The 22,091-nt window shown below is 46.0% G+C and overlaps 1 protein-coding gene across 2 annotated transcripts in view; it reads left to right on the top strand.

Moving 5' to 3' along the window:
• The first annotated feature begins 9,999 nt into the window (after nucleotides 1–9,999).
• The window catches only part of LOC147710201 (E3 ubiquitin-protein ligase TRIM39-like), a 488,982-nt gene continuing 476,890 nt past the window's right edge, over nucleotides 10,000–22,091 (top strand). For both annotated transcript variants that reach the window (XM_086919949.1, XM_086919948.1), the window contains exon 1: nucleotides 10,000–10,426. In XM_086919949.1, the coding sequence (XP_086776075.1) occupies nucleotides 10,010–10,426 (417 nt within the window). In that variant the 5' untranslated portion in view covers nucleotides 10,000–10,009. The remainder of the gene's footprint in view (nucleotides 10,427–22,091) is intronic.

Raw genomic sequence — 22,091 nt, 5'->3', positions numbered from 1 at the left:
CATACACAGAGTACAGCGCAACCGTCCACGGCGCAAGATTCTCATTCATACACACAGTACAGCACAAGCAGCCACAGTGCAAGCTTCTCATTCATACACAGAGTACAGCGCAACCGTCCACGGCGCAAGATTCTCATTCATACACACAGTACAGTACAGCAGCCAGAGTGCAAGCTTCTCATTCATACACACAGTACAGCACAAGCAGCCACAGTGCAAGCTTCTCATTCATACACACAGTACAGCACAAGCAGCCACAGTGCAAGCTTCTCATTCATACACACAGTACAGCACAAGCAGCCACAGTGCAAGCTTCTCATTCATACACACAGTACAGCACAAGCAGCCACAGTGCAAGCTTCTCATTCATACACACAGTGCAGCACAAGCAGCCACAGTGCAAGATTCTCATTCATACACACAGTACAGCACAAGCAGCCACAGTGCAAGCTTCTCATTCATACACACAGTACAGCACAAGCAGCCACAGTGCAAGCTTCTCATTCATACACAGAATACAGCGCAACCATCCACGGCGCAAGATTCTCATTCATACACACAGTACAGCACAAGCAGCCACAGTGCAAGCTTCTCATTCATACACAGAGTACAGCGCAACCATCCACGGCGCAAGATTCTCATTCATACACACAGTACAGCACAAGCAGCCACAGTGCAAGCTTCTCATTCATACAGATAGCACAGCGCAACCATCCACAGCGCAAGATTCTCTCACAGTACAGCACAATCAGCCACAGTGCAAGCTTCTCATTCATACACAGAGTACAGCGCAACCATCCACGGCGCAAGATTCTCATTCATACACACAGTACAGCACAAACAGCCACAGTGCAAGCTTCTCATTCATACACAGAGTACAGCGCAACCATCCACGGCGCAAGATTCTCATTCATACACACAGTACAGCACAAGCAGCCACAGTGCAAGCTTCTCATTCATACACAGAGTACAGCGCAACCATACACGGCGCAAGATTCTCATTCATACACACATTACAGCACAAGCAGCCACAGTGCAAGCTTCTCATTCATACACAGAAAACAGAGCAACCATCCACGGCGCAAGATTCACATTCATACACACAGTACAGCACAAGCAGCCACATTGCAAGCTTCTCATTCATACACAGAGTACAGCGCAACCATCCACGGCGCAAGATTCTCATTCATACACACAGTACAGCACAAGCAGCCACAGTGCAAGCTTCTCATTCATAGAGAGAGCACAGCGCACCATCCACGGCACAAGATTCTCATTCATACACACAGTACAGCACAAGCAGCCACAGTGCAAGCTTCTCATTCATACACAGAGTACAGCGCAACCGTCCACGGCGCAAGATTCTCATTCATACACACAGTACAGCACAAGCAGCCACAGTGCAAGCTTCTCATTCATACACAGAGTACAGCGCAACCGTCCACGGCGCTAGATTCTCATTCATACACACAGTACAGCACAAGCAGCCACAGTGCAAGCTTCTCATTCATACAGAGAGTACAGCGCACCATCCACGGCACAAGATTCTCATTCATACACACAGTACAGCGTAACCATCCACGGCGCAAGCTTCTCATTCATACACACAGTACAGCACAAGCAGCCACAGTGCAAGCTTCTCATTCATACACAGAGTACAGCGCAACCGTCCACGGCGCAAGATTCTCATTCATACACACAGTACAGCACAACCATCCACGGCGCAAGATTCTCATTCATACACACAGTACAGCACAAGCAGCCACAGTGCAAGCTTCTCATTCATACACAGAGTACAGCGCAACCATCCACGGCGCAAGCTTCTCATTCATACACACAGTACAGCACAAGCAGCCACAGTGCAAGCTTCTCATTCATACACAGAGTACAGCGCAACCATCCACGGCGCCAGATTCTCTTTCATACACACAGTACAGCACAAGCAGCCACAGTGCAAGCTTCTCATTCATAAACAGAGTACAGCGCAACCATCCACGGCGCAAGATTCTCATTCATACACACAGTACAGCACAAGCAGCCACAGTGCTAGCTTCTCATTCATACACAGAGTACAGCGCAACCATCCACGGCGCAAGATTCTCATTCATACACACAGTACAGCACAACCATCCACGGCACAAGATTCTCATTCAGACACACAGTACAGCACAAGCAGCCACAGTGCAAGCTTCTCATTCATACACAGAGTACAGCGCAACCATCCACGGCGCAAGATTCTCATTCATACACACAGTACAGCACAAGCAGCCACAGTGCAAGCTTCTCATTCAGACACAGAGTACAGCGCAACCATCCACGGCGCAAGATTCTCATTCATACACACAGTACAGCACAAGCAGCCACAGTGCAAGCTTCTCATTCATACACAGAGTACAGCGCAACCATCCACGGCGCAAGATTCTCATTCATACACACAGTACAGCACAAGCAGCCACAGTGCAAGCTTCTCATTCATACCCAGAGTACAGCGCAACCATCCACGGCGCAAGATTCTCATTCATACACACAGTACAGCACAAGCAGCCACAGTGCATGCTTCTCATTCATACACACAGTACAGCACAAGCAGCCACAGTGCAAGCTTCTCATTCATACACACAGTACAGCACAACCATCCACGGCGCAAGATTCTCATTCATACACACAGTACAGCACAAGCAGCCACAGTGCAAGCTTCTCATTCATACACAGAGTACAGCGCAACCATCCATGGCGCAAGATTCTCATTCATACACACAGTACAGCACAAGCAGCCACAATGCATGCTTCTCATTCATACACAGAGTACAGCGCAACCATCCACGGCACAAGATTCTCATTCATACACACAGTACAGCACAAGCAGCCACAATGCTAGCTTCTCATTCATACACACAGTACAGCACAAGCAGCCACAGTGCAAGCTTCTCATTCATACACAGAGTACAGCGCAACCATCCGCGGCGCAAGATTCTCATTTATACACACAGTACAGCACAAGCAGCCACTGTGCAAGCTTCTCATTCATACACAGAGTACAGCGCAACCGTCCACGGCGCAAGATTCTCATTCATACACACAGTACAGCACAACCATCCACGGCGCAAGATTCTCATTCATACACACAGTACAGCACAAGCAGCCACAGTGCAAGCTTCTCATTCATACACAGAGTACAGCGCAACCATCCACGGCGCAAGATTCTCATTCATACACACAGTACAGCACAAGCAGCCACAGTGCAAGCTTCTCATTCATACACAGAGTACAGCGCAACCATCCACGGCGCAAGATTCTCATTCATACACACAGTACAGCACAAGCAGCCACAGTGCAAGCTTCTCATTCATACACAGAGTACAGCGCAACCATCCACGGCGCAAGATTCTCATTCATACACACAGTACAGCACAAGCAGCCACAGTGCAAGCTTCTCATTCATACACAGAGTACAGCGCAACCATCCACGGCGCCAGATTCTCTTTCATACACACAGTACAGCACAAGCAGCCACAGTGCAAGCTTCTCATTCATACACAGAGTACAGTGCAACCATCCACGGCACAAGATTCTCATTCATACACACAGTACAGCACAAGCAGCCACAGTGCAAGCTTCTCATTCATACACACAGTACAGCACAAGCAGCCACAGTGCAAGCTTCTCATTCATACACAGAGTACAGCGCAACCATCCACGGCGCAAGATGCTCATTCATACACAGAGTACTGCGCAACCGTCCACGGCGCAAGATTCTCATTCATACACACAGTACAGCACAAGCAGCCACAGTGCATGCTTCTCATTCATACACAGAGTACAGCGCAACCATCCACGGCGCAAGATTCTCATTCATACACACAGTACAGCACAAGCAGCCACAGTGCAAGCTTCTCATTCATACACAGAGTACAGCACAAGCAGCCACAGTGCAAGCTTCTCATTCATACACAGAGTACAGCGCAACCATCCACGGCACAAGATTCTCATTCATACACACAGTACAGCACAAGCAGCCACAGTGCAAGCTTCACATTCATATACAGAGTACAGCGCAACCATCCACGGCGCAAGATTCTCATTCATACACACAGTACAGCACAAGCAGCCACAGTGCAAGCTTCTCATTCATACACAGAGTACAGCGCAACCATCCACGGCGCAAGATTCTCATTCATACACACAGTACAGCACAAGCAGCCACAGTGCAAGCTTCTCATTCAAACACAGAGTACAGCGCAACCATCCGCGGCGCAAGATTCTCATTCATACACACAGTACAGCACAAGCAGCCACAGTGCAAGCTTCTCATTCATACACAGAGTACAGCGCAACCATCCACGGCGCAAGATTCTCATTCATACACACAGTACAGCACAAGCAGCCACAGTGCAAGCTTCTCATTCATACACAGAGTACAGCACAAGCAGCCACAGTGCAAGCTTCTCATTCATACACAGAGTACAGCGCAACCATCCACGGCGCACGATTCTCATTCATATACACAGTACAGCACAAGCAGCCACAGTGCAAGCTTCTCATTCATACACAGAGTACAGCGCAACCATCCACGGCGCAAGATTCTCATTCATACACACAGTACAGCACAAGCAGCCACAGTGCAAGCTTCTCATTCATACACAGAGTACAGCGCAACCATCCACGGCGCAAGATTCTCATTCATACACACAGTACAGCACAAGCAGCCACAGTGCAAGCTTCTCATTCATACACAGAGTACAGCGCAACCATCCACGGCGCAAGATTCTCATTCATACATACAGTACAGCACAATCAGCCACAGTGCATGCTTCTCATTCATACACAGAGTACAGCGCAACCATCCACGGTGCAAGATTCTCTTCATACACACAGTACAGCACAATCAGCCACAGTGCAAGCTTCTCATTCAGACACAGAGTACAGCGCAACCATCCACGGCGCAAGTTTCTCATTCAGACACACAGTACAGCACAACCATCCACGGCGCAAGCTTCTCATTCAGACACAGAGTACAGCGCAACCATCCACGGCGCAAGCTTCTCATTCATACACACAGTACAGCACAAGCAGCCACAGTGCAAGCTTCTCATTCATACACAGAGTACAGCGCAACCGTCCACGGCGCAAGATTCTCATTCATACACACAGTACAGCACAAGCAGCCACAGTGCAAGCTTCTCATTCATACACAGAGTACAGCGCAACCGTCCACGGCGCAAGATTCTCATTCATACACACAGTACAGTACAGCAGCCAGAGTGCAAGCTTCTCATTCATACACACAGTACAGCACAAGCAGCCACAGTGCAAGCTTCTCATTCATACACACAGTACAGCACAAGCAGCCACAGTGCAAGCTTCTCATTCATACACACAGTACAGCACAAGCAGCCACAGTGCAAGCTTCTCATTCATACACACAGTACAGCACAAGCAGCCACAGTGCAAGCTTCTCATTCATACACACAGTGCAGCACAAGCAGCCACAGTGCAAGATTCTCATTCATACACACAGTACAGCACAAGCAGCCACAGTGCAAGCTTCTCATTCATACACACAGTACAGCACAAGCAGCCACAGTGCAAGCTTCTCATTCATACACAGAATACAGCGCAACCATCCACGGCGCAAGATTCTCATTCATACACACAGTACAGCACAAGCAGCCACAGTGCAAGCTTCTCATTCATACACAGAGTACAGCGCAACCATCCACGGCGCAAGATTCTCATTCATACACACAGTACAGCACAAGCAGCCACAGTGCAAGCTTCTCATTCATACAGATAGCACAGCGCAACCATCCACGGCGCAAGATTCTCTCACAGTACAGCACAATCAGCCACAGTGCAAGCTTCTCATTCATACACAGAGTACAGCGCAACCATCCACGGCGCAAGATTCTCATTCATACACACAGTACAGCACAAACAGCCACAGTGCAAGCTTCTCATTCATACACAGAGTACAGCGCAACCATCCACGGCGCAAGATTCTCATTCATACACACAGTACAGCACAAATAGCCACAGTGCAAGCTTCTCATTCATACACAGAGTACAGCGCAACCATCCACGGCGCAAGATTCTCATTCATACACACATTACAGCACAAGCAGCCACAGTGCAAGCTTCTCATTCATACACAGAAAACAGAGCAACCATCCACGGCGCAAGATTCTCATTCATACACACAGTACAGCACAAGCAGCCACATTGCAAGCTTCTCATTCATACACAGAGTACAGCGCAACCATCCACGGCGCAAGATTCTCATTCATACACACAGTACAGCACAAGCAGCCACAGTGCAAGCTTCTCATTCATAGAGAGAGCACAGCGCACCATCCACGGCACAAGATTCTCATTCATACACACAGTACAGCACAAGCAGCCACAGTGCAAGCTTCTCATTCATACACAGAGTACAGCGCAACCGTCCACGGCGCAAGATTCTCATTCATACACACAGTACAGCACAAGCAGCCACAGTGCAAGATTCTCATTCATACACAGAGTACAGCGCAACCATCTACGGCACAAGATTCTCATTCATACACACAGTACAGCACAAGCAGCCACAGTGCAAGCTTCTCATTCATACACAGAGTACAGCGCAACCATCCACGGCGCAAGATTCTCATTCATACACACAGTACAGCACAAGCAGCCACAGTGCAAGCTTCTCATTCATACACAGAGTACAGCGCAACCATCCACGGCGCAAGATTCTCATTCATACACACAGTACAGCACAACCATCCACGGCACAAGATTCTCATTCATACACACAGTACAGCACAAGCAGCCACAGTGCAAGCTTCTCATTCATATACAGAGTACAGCGCACCATCCACGGCACAAGATTCTCATCCATACACACAGTACAGCACAACCGTCCACGGCGCAAGATTCTCATTCAGACACACAGTACAACACAACCATCCACGGCGCAAGATTCTCATTCAGACACACAGTACAGCACAAGCAGCCACAGTGCAAGATTCTCATTCATACACAGAGTACAGCGCAACCATCCACGGCGCAAGATTCTCATTCATACACACAGTACAGCACAAGCAGCCACAATGCAATCTTCTCATTCATACACAGAGTACAGCGCAACCATCCGCGGCGCAAGATTCTCATTCATACACACAGTACAGCACAAGCAGCCATAGTGCAAGCTTCTCATTCATACACAGAGTACAGCGCAACCATCCACGGCGCAAGATTCTCATTCATACACACAGTACAGCACAAGCAGCCACAGTGCAAGCTTCTCATTCATACACAGAGTACAGCGCAACCATCCACGGCGCAAGATTCTCATTCATACACATAGTACAGCACAAGCAGCCACAGTGCAAGCTTCTCATTCATACACAGAGTACAGCGCAACCGTCCACGGCGCAATATTCTCATTCATACACATAGTACAGCACAAGCAGCCACAGTGCAAGCTTCTCATTCATACACAGAGTACAGCGCAACCATCCACGGCGCAAGATTCTCATTCATACACACAGTACAGCACAAGCAGCCACAGTGCAAGCTTCTCATTCATTCACACAGTACAGCACAAGCAGCCACAGTGCAAGCTTCTCATTCATACACAGAGTACAGCGCAACCATCCACGGCGCAAGATTCTCATTCAGACACACAGTACAGCACAAGCAGCCACAGTGCAAGCTTCTCATTCGTACACAGAGTACAGCGCAACCATCCACGGCGCAAGATACTCATTCATACACACAGTACAGCACAAGCAGCCACAATGCATGCTTCTCATTCATACACAGAGTACAGCGCAACCATCCACGGCGCAAGATTCTCATTCATACACACAGTACAGCACAAGCAGCCACAGTGCAAGCTTCTCATTCATACACACAGTACAGCACAAGCAGCCACAGTGCAAGCTTCTCATTCATACACACAGTACAGCACAAGCAGCCACAGTGCAAGCTTCTCATTCATACACAGAGTACAGCGCAACCATCCACGGCGCAAGATTCTCATTCAGACACACAGTACAGCACAAGCAGCCACAGTGCAAGCTTCTCATTCGTACACAGAGTACAGCGCAACCATCCACGGCGCAAGATTCTCATTCATACACACAGTACAGCACAAGCAGCCACAATGCATGCTTCTCATTCATACACAGAGTTTGCAAAGACAATAGCAGTGCACGCTTCCTTTACACAGAAGAGGTGCAGCAAAGACAATAGCAGTGCAAGCTTCCTTCACACAGAAGAGGTCCAGGAAAGACAATAGCAGTGCAAGCTTCCCTCATACACAGAGGAGGAGCAGCAAAGACAAGAGCAGTGCAAGCTTCCCTCATACACAGAAGAGGTGCAGCAAAGACAATAGCAGTGCAAACTTCCTTCACACAGAAGAGGTGCAGCAAAGACAATAGCAGTGCAAGCTTCCTTCACACAGAAGAGGTGCAGCAAAGACAATAGCAGTGCAAGCTTCCTTTACACAGAAGAGGTGCAGCAAAGACAAGAGCAGTGCAAGCTTCCCTCATACACAGAAGAGGTGCAGCAAAGACAATAGCAGTGCAAGCTTCCTTCACACGGAAGAGGTGCAGCAAAGACAATAGCAGTGCAAGCTTCCTTTACACAGAAGAGGTGCAGCAAAGACAATAGCAGTGCAAGCTTCCTTCACACAGAAGAGGTGCAGCAAAGACAAGAGCAGTGCAAGCTTCCCTCATACACAGAAGAGGTGCAGCAAAGACAATAGCAGTGCAAGCTTCCTTCACACAGAAGAGGTGCAGCAAAGACAATAGCAGTGCAAGCTTCCTTCACACAGAAGAGGTGCAGCAAAGACGAGAGCAGTGCAAGCTTCCCTCATACACAGAAGAGGTGCAGCAAAGACAATAGCAGTGCAAGCTTCCTTCACACAGAAGAGGTGCAGCAAAGACAATAGCAGTGCAAGCTTCCCTCACACACAGAAGAGGTGCAACAAAGATAGTAGCACTGCAAGCTCCCCTCACAAAGACAAGAGGTGCAGCACAGACACCAGCAGTACAAGCTTCCCTCACACATAGAAGAGGTGCAGCAAAGACAACCGTAGTGCAAGCTCCCCTCACACAGAGAAGAGGTGCAGTACAGACACCAGCCTCATAGACAGAAGAGGAGCAGCACACGCAACAGCAGTACATGTTTCCCTCAAACACAGAAAGGTGCAGCACAAGCAGTAATAGTGAAAGCTTTCCTCACACACAGAACAGGCACAGCACAGATATGCCTGTGCAATTTTCACTTACACACAGAAGTACAGACCAGGTACCATATGCCCCTGATAAACACCAGGTACATCAGGGCATCAGCAGTGCAAGCTTACCTCACGCACAGAACAGTTCATTACAGGCAGCAGGAGAGCAAGCGTCCTGCCGTCCTGCACACACAGAACAGGTAATCGGAGGCAGCAGCAGTGCAAGCTTACCTCACACGCAGAACAGTTGATCACAGGCAGAAGCAATGCAAGCATCCCTTAATCACAACACTGTGACACTGTAAAAACATCAGCATCAGCAGGTGAACCTTTAGAAAGCCCATGTAGAGTTGCCTTTTGGGCAGTTATTTACTGGCCTGACTACTATTTGTATGCAAGGCTGAAACAAATTTTAAAAAAATGCAGCAAAAGCAGGTACTTCACAGGTTTTGAAACATAAACATAAAATTGCATATGCAGGAAGAATTTGCCTCAAAGTACTTCAAAGATATTTGTACAATTCTTAAACAATTATTTTAATCAGCATATTTTAAAAAATACAAAGGATTTGACAGAAAATCATTTGAGTGCCTGCTACTGACACTTACAAAATCTGAGAACAAATCCAAGTGGCAGTTTTTTCTGACTATTCTGCTCTGTGAATGTCACATGAACCCGGAAGTCCCAGCCCAGTGCAAACGAACAGGGACAGACGCACAGACACACCCACTACACACAGCGAGAGAAACTCAAACTTAAGTTTCATTCCTGCATTTCTGCATCATGGCGGCAGCAGCTCAGCTCGGGAGCCTCAAGGAAGAGGCCACTTGTTCCATCTGTTTGGAGTATTTCACTGATCCGGTGATGATTATTGAGTGTGGACACAACTTCTGCCTCTCCTGCATCACTCAGAGCTGGGAGGGGAGAGATAAAAACTTCCCCTGTCCACAGTGCAGAAAAATATCTCCTTGGAAAATCTTCCGAACCAACAGGCAACTGAAGAACATGGTGGAAATGTTAAAACAGCTTCATCTGCTCCCAGTGAGGCCCCAGGGGGAGAATCTGTGCGAGAAACATGACGAGAAACTGAAGCTGTTCTGTGCAGAGGATCAAAGGATGATATGCTGGGTCTGCCGGGAATCCAAGGAGCATAAAACTCACTCAGCAAGTCCTGTAGAGGAGGCTGCAGAGGAGCACAAGGTACGTCTGTGGGCGTTCAGGGATCACAAAGTCACATATGTGAGCTCCACTGGTGGACCTGCAAAGGAGAACACAATGCGTCTGTGGTTTCTCTGGGACTACCCGTGAAGATCACAGGGTTTGTCTGTTTGGAAATTCAGGGATCACAAGGCCCTCTGTTAACCCCATCAAAGAGGCAGCCTGAGGGCACGAGCCATGCGTGGAAGTGTCCAGAGGTGACAAGTCATTCAGTGTATCCCATAGAGGGACAGCAGAAGAGCACAAGGTGTGTGTGTGGGTGTTTAGGATTCACAAGTGGATACACTGCTAGAGTGTCTCAGAAAATTCAGTGTCTCTGGGTGTTCAGGGATCAAAGGTACCCTGTGAGGCCCATATAGATAGTTGTCCAAGAGCACAAGGTATGTGAGTGGGTGTTCAGCGTTCATTTATGAAGCAACAAAGTTTTTTTATTTTTTTATTTAAAAAGGTTTTAAATAGCGCTGGCTAGACTCGGGGGTATCAGAGCGCTTTACATGGGTATCAGACAATAAATTGCAGGTTAAAGCTTTGCAAAGGTTACCCAGTTATTAGAGCATGGCAATATTAGTTACAAGTAAGGTTGAGACCCACAAAAAGGAACATATAGGTAGGGGAAAAAGCTGGCATGGGGAGATATTCCAGGGAGTGGGGGGGTAAGAGTAGGGGAAGTAGACAGAGAGTGGAGGAGGGAAAGAGGAGGGGAGGGTTAGAGACACGGCATGGCAAGAGGAGGGGGAGGGTGACAGGGACACAAACCGGTTGGCGAGTCAAAGCTGTGCCCAAAGTCCAGAAGCTGTGATCCCAGGGGGAGTGGTATCATTTCCCCATCTCTGCTGCGAGAGGCTCCCTAAGCGCAGTGGACTCTCTCAGAATCCCAAACTCAATATGATAGAATCCAGCCGTCAGGAGCTGTCCACGCCTCCTTTCAAGCTCTCAGGTATTAGGTTATTTGATCTAACCAACTGGAGAAGGCATCAAGGAGACAGAATTTCCTCAGAGAGTCTGTCAGTAGTCATCTTGGCGAGAAAATAGACTTGCGAATTGCAGGATAACAAGGAACCTGTAATAGCTCCTTATGGCACCTCGTATTGAGATGGGAGGGTATCACATATAGGAAATCGATTGAGAGGCTTGAGAATACCCTCAAGTAACAATGGGGATCATGGAAAACTGAGCACCACATGCCTGAATGACCTTGAGTTTGGAATAACTCCTTGCAGCGAGATTTTAAGAATCCAGAGAATAATCCAAAAACCGGAGGGCTTATAAGAAGTATGTGACAAGTGGAGTCATTTCCCCTTGAGTGATTGCCAGATTCATGGACGCCTTTGCAAACCTGGAGAGTGAGGACCTCGTCTATCGAGAGTTGTGAATCTCTCTGCTTGTGAATGCTACACCTCAATACCTGAAGCTTGACTTTTCTTTGAGCCGTTACAATGCAAGGTATTTAAGTCGGATTTTAGGGATCACAGCTGGTGGGAGCCTCACAGAGGGGCTGGAAAGGAGGACAAGGCACGTCTGTGAAAGTTCAGATTACAAAGTCATTTGTTGAGCCTCATCAAGGGGCAGCCGGAGCAGGGGCGTAGCTAGAGCTTGTGGCGCCCGGGGCTATCCCTCAAATTGCCGCCCCCTAGAGGGGGGGTTGTAGAGCTGGGGAAAAAGAAACGTTGAACACTTGAAACAGGTCAGAGAGACACGTAGTATCGCTGCTGATAGTTACCTCGATCATGCAAGTTACATGCACATACATGACACGGTCCAAGGCTACACAGTTGAATACACTATATAAGGGCTACAGTATGTATGACACCAGGGTTAATTAATGTAGAGCGGGAACAATGGGGTGCTGTAGGATGTTTTCAGGTCATTCAAATTTTTGAATGCCCTAAATGTTCACTGAAAGATGATCTAAGTCAGCGGTGGCCATCAATACGCGGCTGGGCCAGCAAGGCTTGATCCATGATCCAGTTTCAGAATATGTGTATAGTATATATTTACATGCCAAGGACTCATTTACATATCAGTTACTTTGAAAATATGGCAGGAAGCTGGAGCTGCATCCACAAAAATATGGATTTGCTGCACTTTCCACATAATCCGCAATCTGCTATATAAATTGCAGATCTCTACATAAAATGCATCATAAGTTGGTGCCATACAGTTTCCAGCTGTTGAAGATCATTTTATTGACCTGATGCCACCAGTGCTAAAGCTGGCCCTGAGCTGCACAGTCTGTACAGGAAGACTTTGTGTAGTGCTTCATCAGCTCTGTGGTCAGGGCATGAGGCCGCCTCCTTGTTGACAGGTATGTTGGGATGTACAAATGACAGGACACGGATTGCTTTGCTAACCGTCCAAGTGCCAGAGGAATGCGTTTTTAGCTTTTTCACTAACCTGTGCACATCACCATGCGCTAAACCAAAGCAACCCTGGTGTGCACGGGTACCATCTGGCCAGATCACAACCAAACCCTCCTTGAGTGTCACACACGTCCCACTACAATGAATTGCAGGACAGCTCTGATCCCAGTACTCAAATGCAGCCCTTCATTTGTCATTCTGTCACACTGTATTTCCAATTCAGAATAACAAACAATAAGGTGTGATAAGATGTTGCAATGCAGATACATAGCATGAGCAAAGCTTAAAACCATCAAAACATGGCGAAACAGATCAATAAGTCTCCACAGGTCCTTGAACGACCCAGAGTAGCTTCTGAGAACCTGATGAAACCAGGATTGGCAAAGAAAATAGGCCAGGCCTTGAAAAGTGTGAACATTTTTTTGTATGTCTTTTTTTATAAACATTTGCAATATCCAAAAATAAATTGCCAAATGTATAAAAAACTGAAACTGAAGCAGTGTCTCAGCAGCCTTGACATACCTCCCCTGATACTGAAGTGCCATCCTTTTCAGGCGGCTAAGCACATACACGTTGGTAAAGTGCTGTCACTCACAGTGCACATCAGCAAATGGGTCAAGTTGACTGACGCACTGAGCCCATACCATGCTGGGCGGAAGTAAATCTGACTGACAGTATGAACAGACCAATGGATGAATTGGTGGAACCGAAAGCCCTGTATTTATTTTTTCATTACGTTTGGGATAACATGAGGCGTTTCTAGGCCAGACCTAAGCACATTGACTGCAAAATTATAGGCTCAGAAACGAAGACTGACAAAATCTCGACCACATTTAAATTTCTCCTGACAAAAAGTCAACGTGCTTCTAAGCACACCTCACCCCCCGAACCTGATAATACTGAAGTTTAAGATTAAACCAATTGCCTGTTTTACAACACCAGTCTTGAAAGAAAGTGAGTTTTATTGCACTTATACGTTTTATGCCTGCTAATTCCATCGCTCATTTGCAAGGTAAACTGCTCACCTTCCGGTTTCTTGCATATGAAGTTCCCCTCCCATTCCACAAACAGTGCTCTTGCGGCGGAGGAAGCTTTCTGCCGGTTTTAGTTTAAATGTCCCGTCCTCGGCTCGCAAGCACCAGGATACCATAGCTGCCAATGTTTCAGATTGCTTACTTGTGACATTTTCATAATTTCAGTGTAATTATGAGGGACATTCAACAAGTATGAGTGACATTTTTTCGCAATCAAAATCAAGCAATTAGGCAAGAAAAACATATAAACATCAATAATTACACCTGTTTGACTAACGAAAAACTAAAACTGCTCCAAAGCACAGGGCAGTTGTATCTCATTTTGCAGACACCCAGCCGAAAAACGCAATACGAAAAACGTGGTATTGCCTGGGTGTCAGGAACATGAATTACAATTGCCCTGAAAGTTTGTCATTAACAAAAGCAATAAAAATGCTCCAAGAAACAATTTTGTGCAGGAGCATATCATTTCACTTTGACGATGATGAATGAAATGTGCTGATAGTAATAAAGCATTTTGGGGTTTGTATGCCAAAGGGAGGCTGGCTGGCACAGATTACGAAAGTAACCACTTTTACAGGAAGGAGTTGCGCAACTAGGCAGTGTGCAACGATATTCATGTCCCTTGCATCGAACCTGAATACAATAAGAACACAACTGGTCTTAAAAAAAAAAACACGTAACCAGAGAACTTCAAAATATTTTTTTAACTAAAAAAATACATTTCTGACCTCTTCGTTACTGCGTCTTCAAGCTTCCACGTGCTTTTCTGTGAGATGGGCAGTGCTAGCCAAGTGTATGCTGTGTATCTCCTTCTAGGTGATGACTCGACTGCTGTGCCATGAGCTCTAACAGCAGAGCCCTAGCAGAAGAAAGGCAGAGTTGCTTATTGATAAGGCTTCTAGCTGCAGTTTTGTTTGTCTGTAGAGCTGGGCCTGACATGTCTGACAACGCGAGCAGGACTCTCCCATAGCTGCCAAGGTTTCAGATTGCTTATGTTTGACATTTTCTTAAAATCGGTGTAATTACGAGTGTAATGGAGTCTGTTTTCTTTTTCAAAGGCACGTTTTGAAAAGTCTCTTCTACAGCAGTAAGCACTAGCAACTGAGTGTTTGTCAACTATCTTCCAACAAATTAAGTGACACCCAAATGCCAATATAACCCAGCCTAACCTGGACGTGTGCGGGGGAGGGGGGTTGGGGCAGGGCAAAGGTCTCAGCTGTTGTGATGACCTGAAGAGATTGCGTGCACACTGCTGTCCAGACCCTGAATTAAAGGCGCGTTTAAAAAAAAATGTATATGATGAATGTCGGGCAATTGTGAAGAAAATCTGTGGCATAGTAAAAGAAGAGTCAATGAGAGCGTTTAGGCTCACGGCATGATGATGAAGGCCGCTGGGGGCACGATGAGGTTTCGCTGGATCAGACAATAGTAGCGTGTTAAGGCACCATGGCTGTGAAGCAGGCAACCAAGGTTCGCATCCCAGGGTTGACAGAATAAAATTATGTGGCATTATTAAATTTCAGTGAAAGTGTGCAGTCGCTAATCAAAGGAGCTCAGGTAATATAAGGGGGTGTTTTCCTTCGGCATGTGGCATGGCAGGGGGGAGCGACAATGCGGACACGGGGGCGCAGGCCGCAGCTGGTTAATTACGACGAGCGGTCGATAGCGGACCGCATGGCATAATGAGTGAGGCGTCGGACTTCGGGGCAGACGGGAGTAGAGTTCGAGGCCCCTCAATTTCATCCGGTAAATGGGTGCGAAGGCCAGCTGCAGTGCAATCACAAATCTGTTACCTCGTCTGTTCATAGTGGTGTCTGAAGTGAAGTGCTCCCGATCGTCCCCAGCAATACTGAGCTGTCTGCGGGGGTCGTGGTCCATCGGACTTTTGAGTGTTAAGGGGAGTTGCGTTAGCCTGCATGCAGCCTCCCGCCCGCCGCAGTCAACCTGCGTGCGACGGACCTATTCTAGGTGGTGGCGTGCATGCGTGCGCTGCACGCTGCAGGCAGCAGTTGCGCAATTTAAACGGGCCGCGCGCCTAGCCCTGGCGGCCGGTTGTGGCGGCCTTTATAATTTATTTGGGGACACTACTGTAAAGTAGTGTCCCCAAATAAATTATAAAGACCGCCGCAACCGGCTGCCAGTCCCTCGCGGCTGCCGCCCCCAAAATAGTGCCGCCTGGGGCGGTCCGCCCCCCTTGCCCCCCCCCCTAGCTACGCGGCTGAGCCGGAGAGCACACGCTGTATGTGTGAGTGTTCAGAGATCACAAGTCATCCTTTGTATAGGGTCACCAGATGGCTCGATGTCAAAGAGACACTCGTTTCCATTCTTGGACTTTTGTTTACATGTCATTTTGATCTGGTGCGTTCAAGCGGGAGGATCCAGGAAAATCAACCAAGAACACAACTCCCAGAATGCACTTGTTGTGGGTCTAGTTGTTAACCGTTGCAGCCAGTTCCTATTGGTTGCCAGGCGCGCGGACAGCTGTTAGGTCTAGCAGGTATAAAACTGACGTCATTGGAGTCAGCTCACACACTCCGTGACTCCTTGTTGTTACGGCTCATGCCACAAGCTCTTTTACCTTATAAATAAAGTACTTATAATTCATTCCTCTTCTTCTGGAATTTCTTCATATCGATCCCACAACATTTGGCGACGAGGGCGGGACGAAAAAGTAAGAGCTTGTGGCGGAGATTTCTTCGAGCGGACTAAACCTTATTTCGAGGCAAGTGTCTACTTTCTTTTAAATTTCATGAAGCATTCTTATGGTAATTCGCATATTTTCTATTTTCGAGCCACGAATTCAGTCGGTGGAGTTTTCGACGTCCTTCAGTAAGGTGCTGTGTGAGGAAGATTATTCGGATTGGTGTAGCTGCACATTCGCACTCGCTAAGCTGTGTAAAGAATACTTTCAGGCAAGTTCAGAAAGCAGTTTATTTTCAACAGAAGCGTCAGCGTGGTGATCGTGTGTTTTCTTTCATCTTGTATGTTCACAGCGTCGAGGTAACTGAAGTGCTGTGACGCGCGCCAAAGCGTCAGTTACAGTTAACGAGATTTCACGGCAACCGTCACCTGTCAAACCGCCTCAGCTGAGTAGAATTCTATGACGCAGCTGGCACGCCATCGCGTCTGTGACGTAGGCGACGCGACGCCATTTTGAAGCCGAGTTCGCTTTGAAAGGCACAGTGTCACCGTCGCGTTAACAAAAGGTACTGAAAAATAATCAAATTTATATTCTGTTGGCTAAGTCAACATTCAGTTTCACGGATGCCACGCTAAGTAATAATTCAGCGGTCAAGGGTTAAAAGGTTTATTGAACAGAGAAGTCAACAGTCAGTTTCACGTGGGACACGCAAATTAGTAATTCATTGGCCAAGGGGGAAAGGGTTATTTATCTAAGTATAAACTGATCAGTTATTTGCATTCCATATAAAATTGTGAATAGTTTTCAATCTGGGAATATCCGTCAGCGTGTTCGTTTCTTTACTTTTGTTGTCAAAGGGATCTGAAGGAGAATTAGAAAGACTAAAGTTGTATGACTGCTGAGTAGAGTAATGTTTATAGTGTTTTGTAAAACTTTCACTTCGTGAACTGATGTGCACGCAGGGTAGATGAATTAAATGGTACATGTATTTTTCATTTTCACTTCGTGAACTGATGTGCACGCAGGGTAGGTAAATCAAATGGTACACGTATTTTTCATTTTATTTATTCGTATTGTTATTCATCATAGCATCATAGGTGTGTACAAGGGTCTTGTTTTAGTAAAGCACTTATTGATTTAGCATACAGGTCTGCCAGCAGTGGATGCATTTAACAAAGGTCGTATTTCAAGTGCTTTGCAGAACAGAAGGTAAAATATTATATGTGTTTAGTTAAGAAACGGAAATTAGAACGTTTCTCCTTATTAAAAGTGAACTACTTTTCAACTTTAACGTTCGTACCGTATTATAAGTAGAGTGTTTCTATTCTGATTAAGTACATAATCTAGTGTCACAATTGATATCAGAATTAAAATAGAGCCAGAAGAGGATAATATAGTCATGTCAAGTGAAAGTAATTTCAGTGCCCCGGCACATTTTCTAGAAGTTCCCGGTAAACCGGTATCAAAATGGAAGATATGGTACAAGGCTTTCGAAAATTATTTGGTAGCGATAAATGGCAAGAAATTTGATGCTGAACGAAAGAAAGCTATTCTTTATGGACTCTTAGAAGTTGCGGGACAGGAAATGTTTGAAAGCCTACCAGAATACGAACCTGATCCAGGACAATTTATTCCTCTCGACGAGTTCCAAGAAGCAGTGAAGAGACTGGAAAGACAGTTTGATGAGGAGGAAAACATAATGGTGGGAAGACATCGATTTGCTATGAGAAAGCAATCGGAGTCTGAGAATGTAGAGGAATATATTGGCAGTTTGAGAGTATTGGCAACCAAATGTGGATTTGGTGACAGAGTTGATGAATATTTACGTGATCAATTTGTTTTTCATTGCCATGAGATCAAAATTCAGGAGCGTTTGTTAGCATGCAAAAATCCTTCTTTGTCTGAAGTCGTAGACATCGCAAAGGGTATTGAACGTTCATTAGAAGGCAGAAAAGAGTTAGCCAGGGGAAAAGAGGAATCGTGTTCTAGTGTGTATTATGTTAATGACAGAAGAAGAAGAGAATATGACTAAGTAAAACCCAACAGTTCTAACTATAATTCTAATTCCTCCCCTGTGGTATGTTTTAGATGTGGTTCCCTAAACCACAAAGCTGATTCCACTAATTGTCCGGCAAGTAAGAAAAGGTGTACTAGCTGCCTAAAGGTAGGACATTTCGCAAGCATTTGTGGTAAATTTGACCAAAAGTACAACGGAAGAACAAACATTAATATGCTGGAAGATTTTGATGAGAACATGTGTTCCAACATTGTTATATAATCTATCCCATATGTTCATTTAGTAATGTAATTTAGTTTAGTTTCCAACCATACTAGTGATCTTAGTGTAATCATAATCTGGCTTATAGAACTTATTTCATGCAGAGTAGAAAGTAAAATAAAAAAAAGTAGTAGTATTGTTCTTTAGACTAATGTATTCATTTCAAACATAGAAATCCAACGGGGCTAAGAAGGTATTTGGTGAAGATGGAAAATATTACTTCCGAAGCAATTCATCTTGCAAGAATCCCTAGAGGTTGACGTTTAAACGGAAGAGAACAACGATAACCTTATCGTCCTACACAGTTGCTGCGCCTATGATAGAGACTACTCCACCCCCCCCCCCTCCCCTCAAAATACTATGAACTTTTTAGAAGAACGCCAGCTCTTCTGGGACATTATTTGCACCTTTGCCACCAGTAAAGAAACAGTGTATTTTAATATGTAAAGAAAGGGGATGTGTCCTAATTTCAGGTGTATGTATAGATATTTATATATATATATATTGAATCAGATTTCCTCCTACACAGCGGGGAACTTAATTCTAACCAGGCGGGGGTAGTATGACTTAGTTGTAGGTTCACACCGTGATTTTCCCCATTCTGAACCTCACTTTTGGGTTCCAAAGTTATTGTTATTCATTATGTACGTAGAAGGGACCAGGAGTTTACTTTTTCCAGCATTATCCATCCTCTACTGTTACATTTAAAGTGCATTAATTATCTACTTATTGTTCCCATAAAAAGGGAGATGTTGTGGGTCTAGTTGTTAACCGTTGCAGTCAGTTCCTATTGGTTGCCAGGCGCGCGGACAGCTGTTAGGTCTAGCAGGTATAAAACTGACGTCATTGGAGTCAGCTCACACACTCCGTGACTCCTTGTTGTTACGGCTCATGCCACAAGCTCTTTTACCTTATAAATAAAGTACTTATAATTCATTCCTCTTCTTCTGGAATTTCTTCATATCGATCCCACAACAGCACTGATATGTAAAATCAAAAGCCCAGAAGTGGAAAGCTTGTGTCCTTGTGGCATGGAGTCATCTGCTCACCCTACCTATGTATGCCATTGAGGAGGCTGCAGAAGAGAACAGGGCGTGTCGAATCACAGTGCACCATGTGAGCCCCGTCGAGAAGTCTGTGCACGGAGTGTATGTGGGTGTTCACAATACACAAGTGAAGACTCTCTGCAAGTGACCCAGAGGAAGAACCTGCAGAGGAGCACAGGGTAGGTGTGTGGGTGTTCAGGTACCACAAGTGAATACACGTGTTAAGTCTTTAAGAGGATACAAAATATGTGTTTGTGTGTTAACAGATGAAAATTCATTCTGTAGGTCGACTAGACAAGGGTGCCTAAGAGCACATAGTATATAGGTAGGACGTCGGGATTCACAAATAAAACATCCTGTAAGTCTCACAGAGGAATACAAAGTATGTATGTCCGCTGTAAGCGATCACAGGTTGTACACTATGAGCGTCATAAAAGATGTGGCAGAAGAGCACAAGATATGTCAGTGGGAATTCAGGGATCACAGTGAACCTTGTGGATCTCCTAGAGAAGGCGGCCCAAAATCACAAGGTATGTTTGTGGGTGTTTAGGGGTTGTAAGTGAATACACTTTGTGGGTCCTATATAAGAAGCTGCAAAAGAGCACCACGTGTGTCTACAAGAACGCTAAGAACATAGGACGTTTACCATGAGCCGCAGAGGCAGCTGCAGAGGATCAGAAAGGATATGTGTGTGGATCTTTTGGGACCTTATGTGGTAATCAAAAGGTTCAGTGTGGTACTGCATGGTGTAGTACATGGGCTTATGCAGCCAGTCGTTGGTGTCAGAAGACTTGATGTAGCAATGTAGGGTGTGGCACACGGGCTCTCATGGTCATAAGACACATCAGAAGGTGTAGAAGAAGAGGAGAATCAATGCATTGTGTAGCACACGGATCCCAAGGGCATCTTATAAACTTATATATTATTATTATTATTATTATCTGTGCAGACGACTCCCCATCAGTGCATGGTTCATTAAGCACAAAGGAAAGTGTAGCGTCCCGGCATGGCAGGCTTACATCTTCACTGGGAACAGAGTGAGCTCTCCTGTCATTTGCTGGGTTTGAGGACCCTCCACAGGGTGTCAGCCTGGCTGTGACTTCGGGCGCCTGCTCCCGCAAAGCTCAGAATCTCTGACTTTATTATCTGAAGTTGCTGAACACTGAACGTGGACTCTGGGTGATCAGGGCCAGTCCTCTCCTCACAGGCAGTCCACCTCCTGGGTCCTTCAGCTCCAACAATAGATTGTATTCCCCGGTCCTGGGGATCCAGCTCCTACCTTTAGAAGGGAGAAGGGAGGCGGCCAAGATTCCTGTCTCTGGTCTTTAGCTTTCTCTTCAGTGCTTTGGAGACTTCCTTAAAGTTAAGAGGGGACAGTTTATGTCTTGTCCTAGGATAGTTAGCTTCAATCCAACTGTCCAGTCAGACTCATAGTTAGGCCAGAATTTTGGAAGGAACTACAAACAATCGCTCTTTCCATCAGGATAGATATTCAGCCCAGACAGTAGTACTTGGCCTTAAAAACAATCTAATGGAGGGCTGGGTCATTGCTTAGTTTGTAAAAGAATGAGTGATGGTGTCCAAAGCTCTGCTCAGAAGCCTGCGGCCACTGCAATGAAATGTCGGCTCGCGGATATCAATGCTGGTAGACTGAAATCTACTTCATGCCTCTTTAATCCACTTTGTGATGGTTTTTCATTCTTTCTCTTCCTTCCTCTTTCTACTTTGTGTGCTATCCATATCTTGGGAAATATCTGATGCAAAAATAGGTGGCAGTCCCCAGAAATAAGTACCAGTGAGGACTCCCTGTCGGATGGACATATGATCTATCTATCCACCCTCAAAACGAGCGGTTGGTCAGCGTCTGTACTTGTGTCTAAATAGCCCCGGACAAAAGTGGTTAGTCCTCCAACTTTTGTGGGTCTCACCGGTGAAACAACTGAACGACAGGATCACTGGTTCAGTATAGTACACCATTTTCTTTCTCACATTGATTTGTTGTTTTCACTCACCATTTGCAGTAACTGCTTTTTTTTATCCTGATGAAGGCCATGACACTCTGACAGGTCTCTAGGCTGAAACATTTTGATCCCATTTTAATGTAGCTGTCTCTATTGTCGACAGGTCCATTAACAAGCTCATTGTTTTTAACCCTGTCACAGGGTAGCTCAATAAAGATTGCCAATAGTTAGCCCTGTAGTAAGTTTTAAATCACTTTCACCTTAGCACTGCACCACACTGTTCACACACCACACTTACATAGGGTTTTTAGGACAACTCACCTG

Source organism: Lissotriton vulgaris, chromosome 5 (genome assembly GCF_964263255.1).
Source record: "Lissotriton vulgaris chromosome 5, aLisVul1.2, whole genome shotgun sequence".
Lineage (NCBI taxonomy): Eukaryota > Metazoa > Chordata > Amphibia > Caudata > Salamandridae > Lissotriton > Lissotriton vulgaris.
The sequence above is the reverse complement of the archived record's forward strand: the minus strand, read 5'-3'. Positions and strand labels throughout refer to the sequence as shown.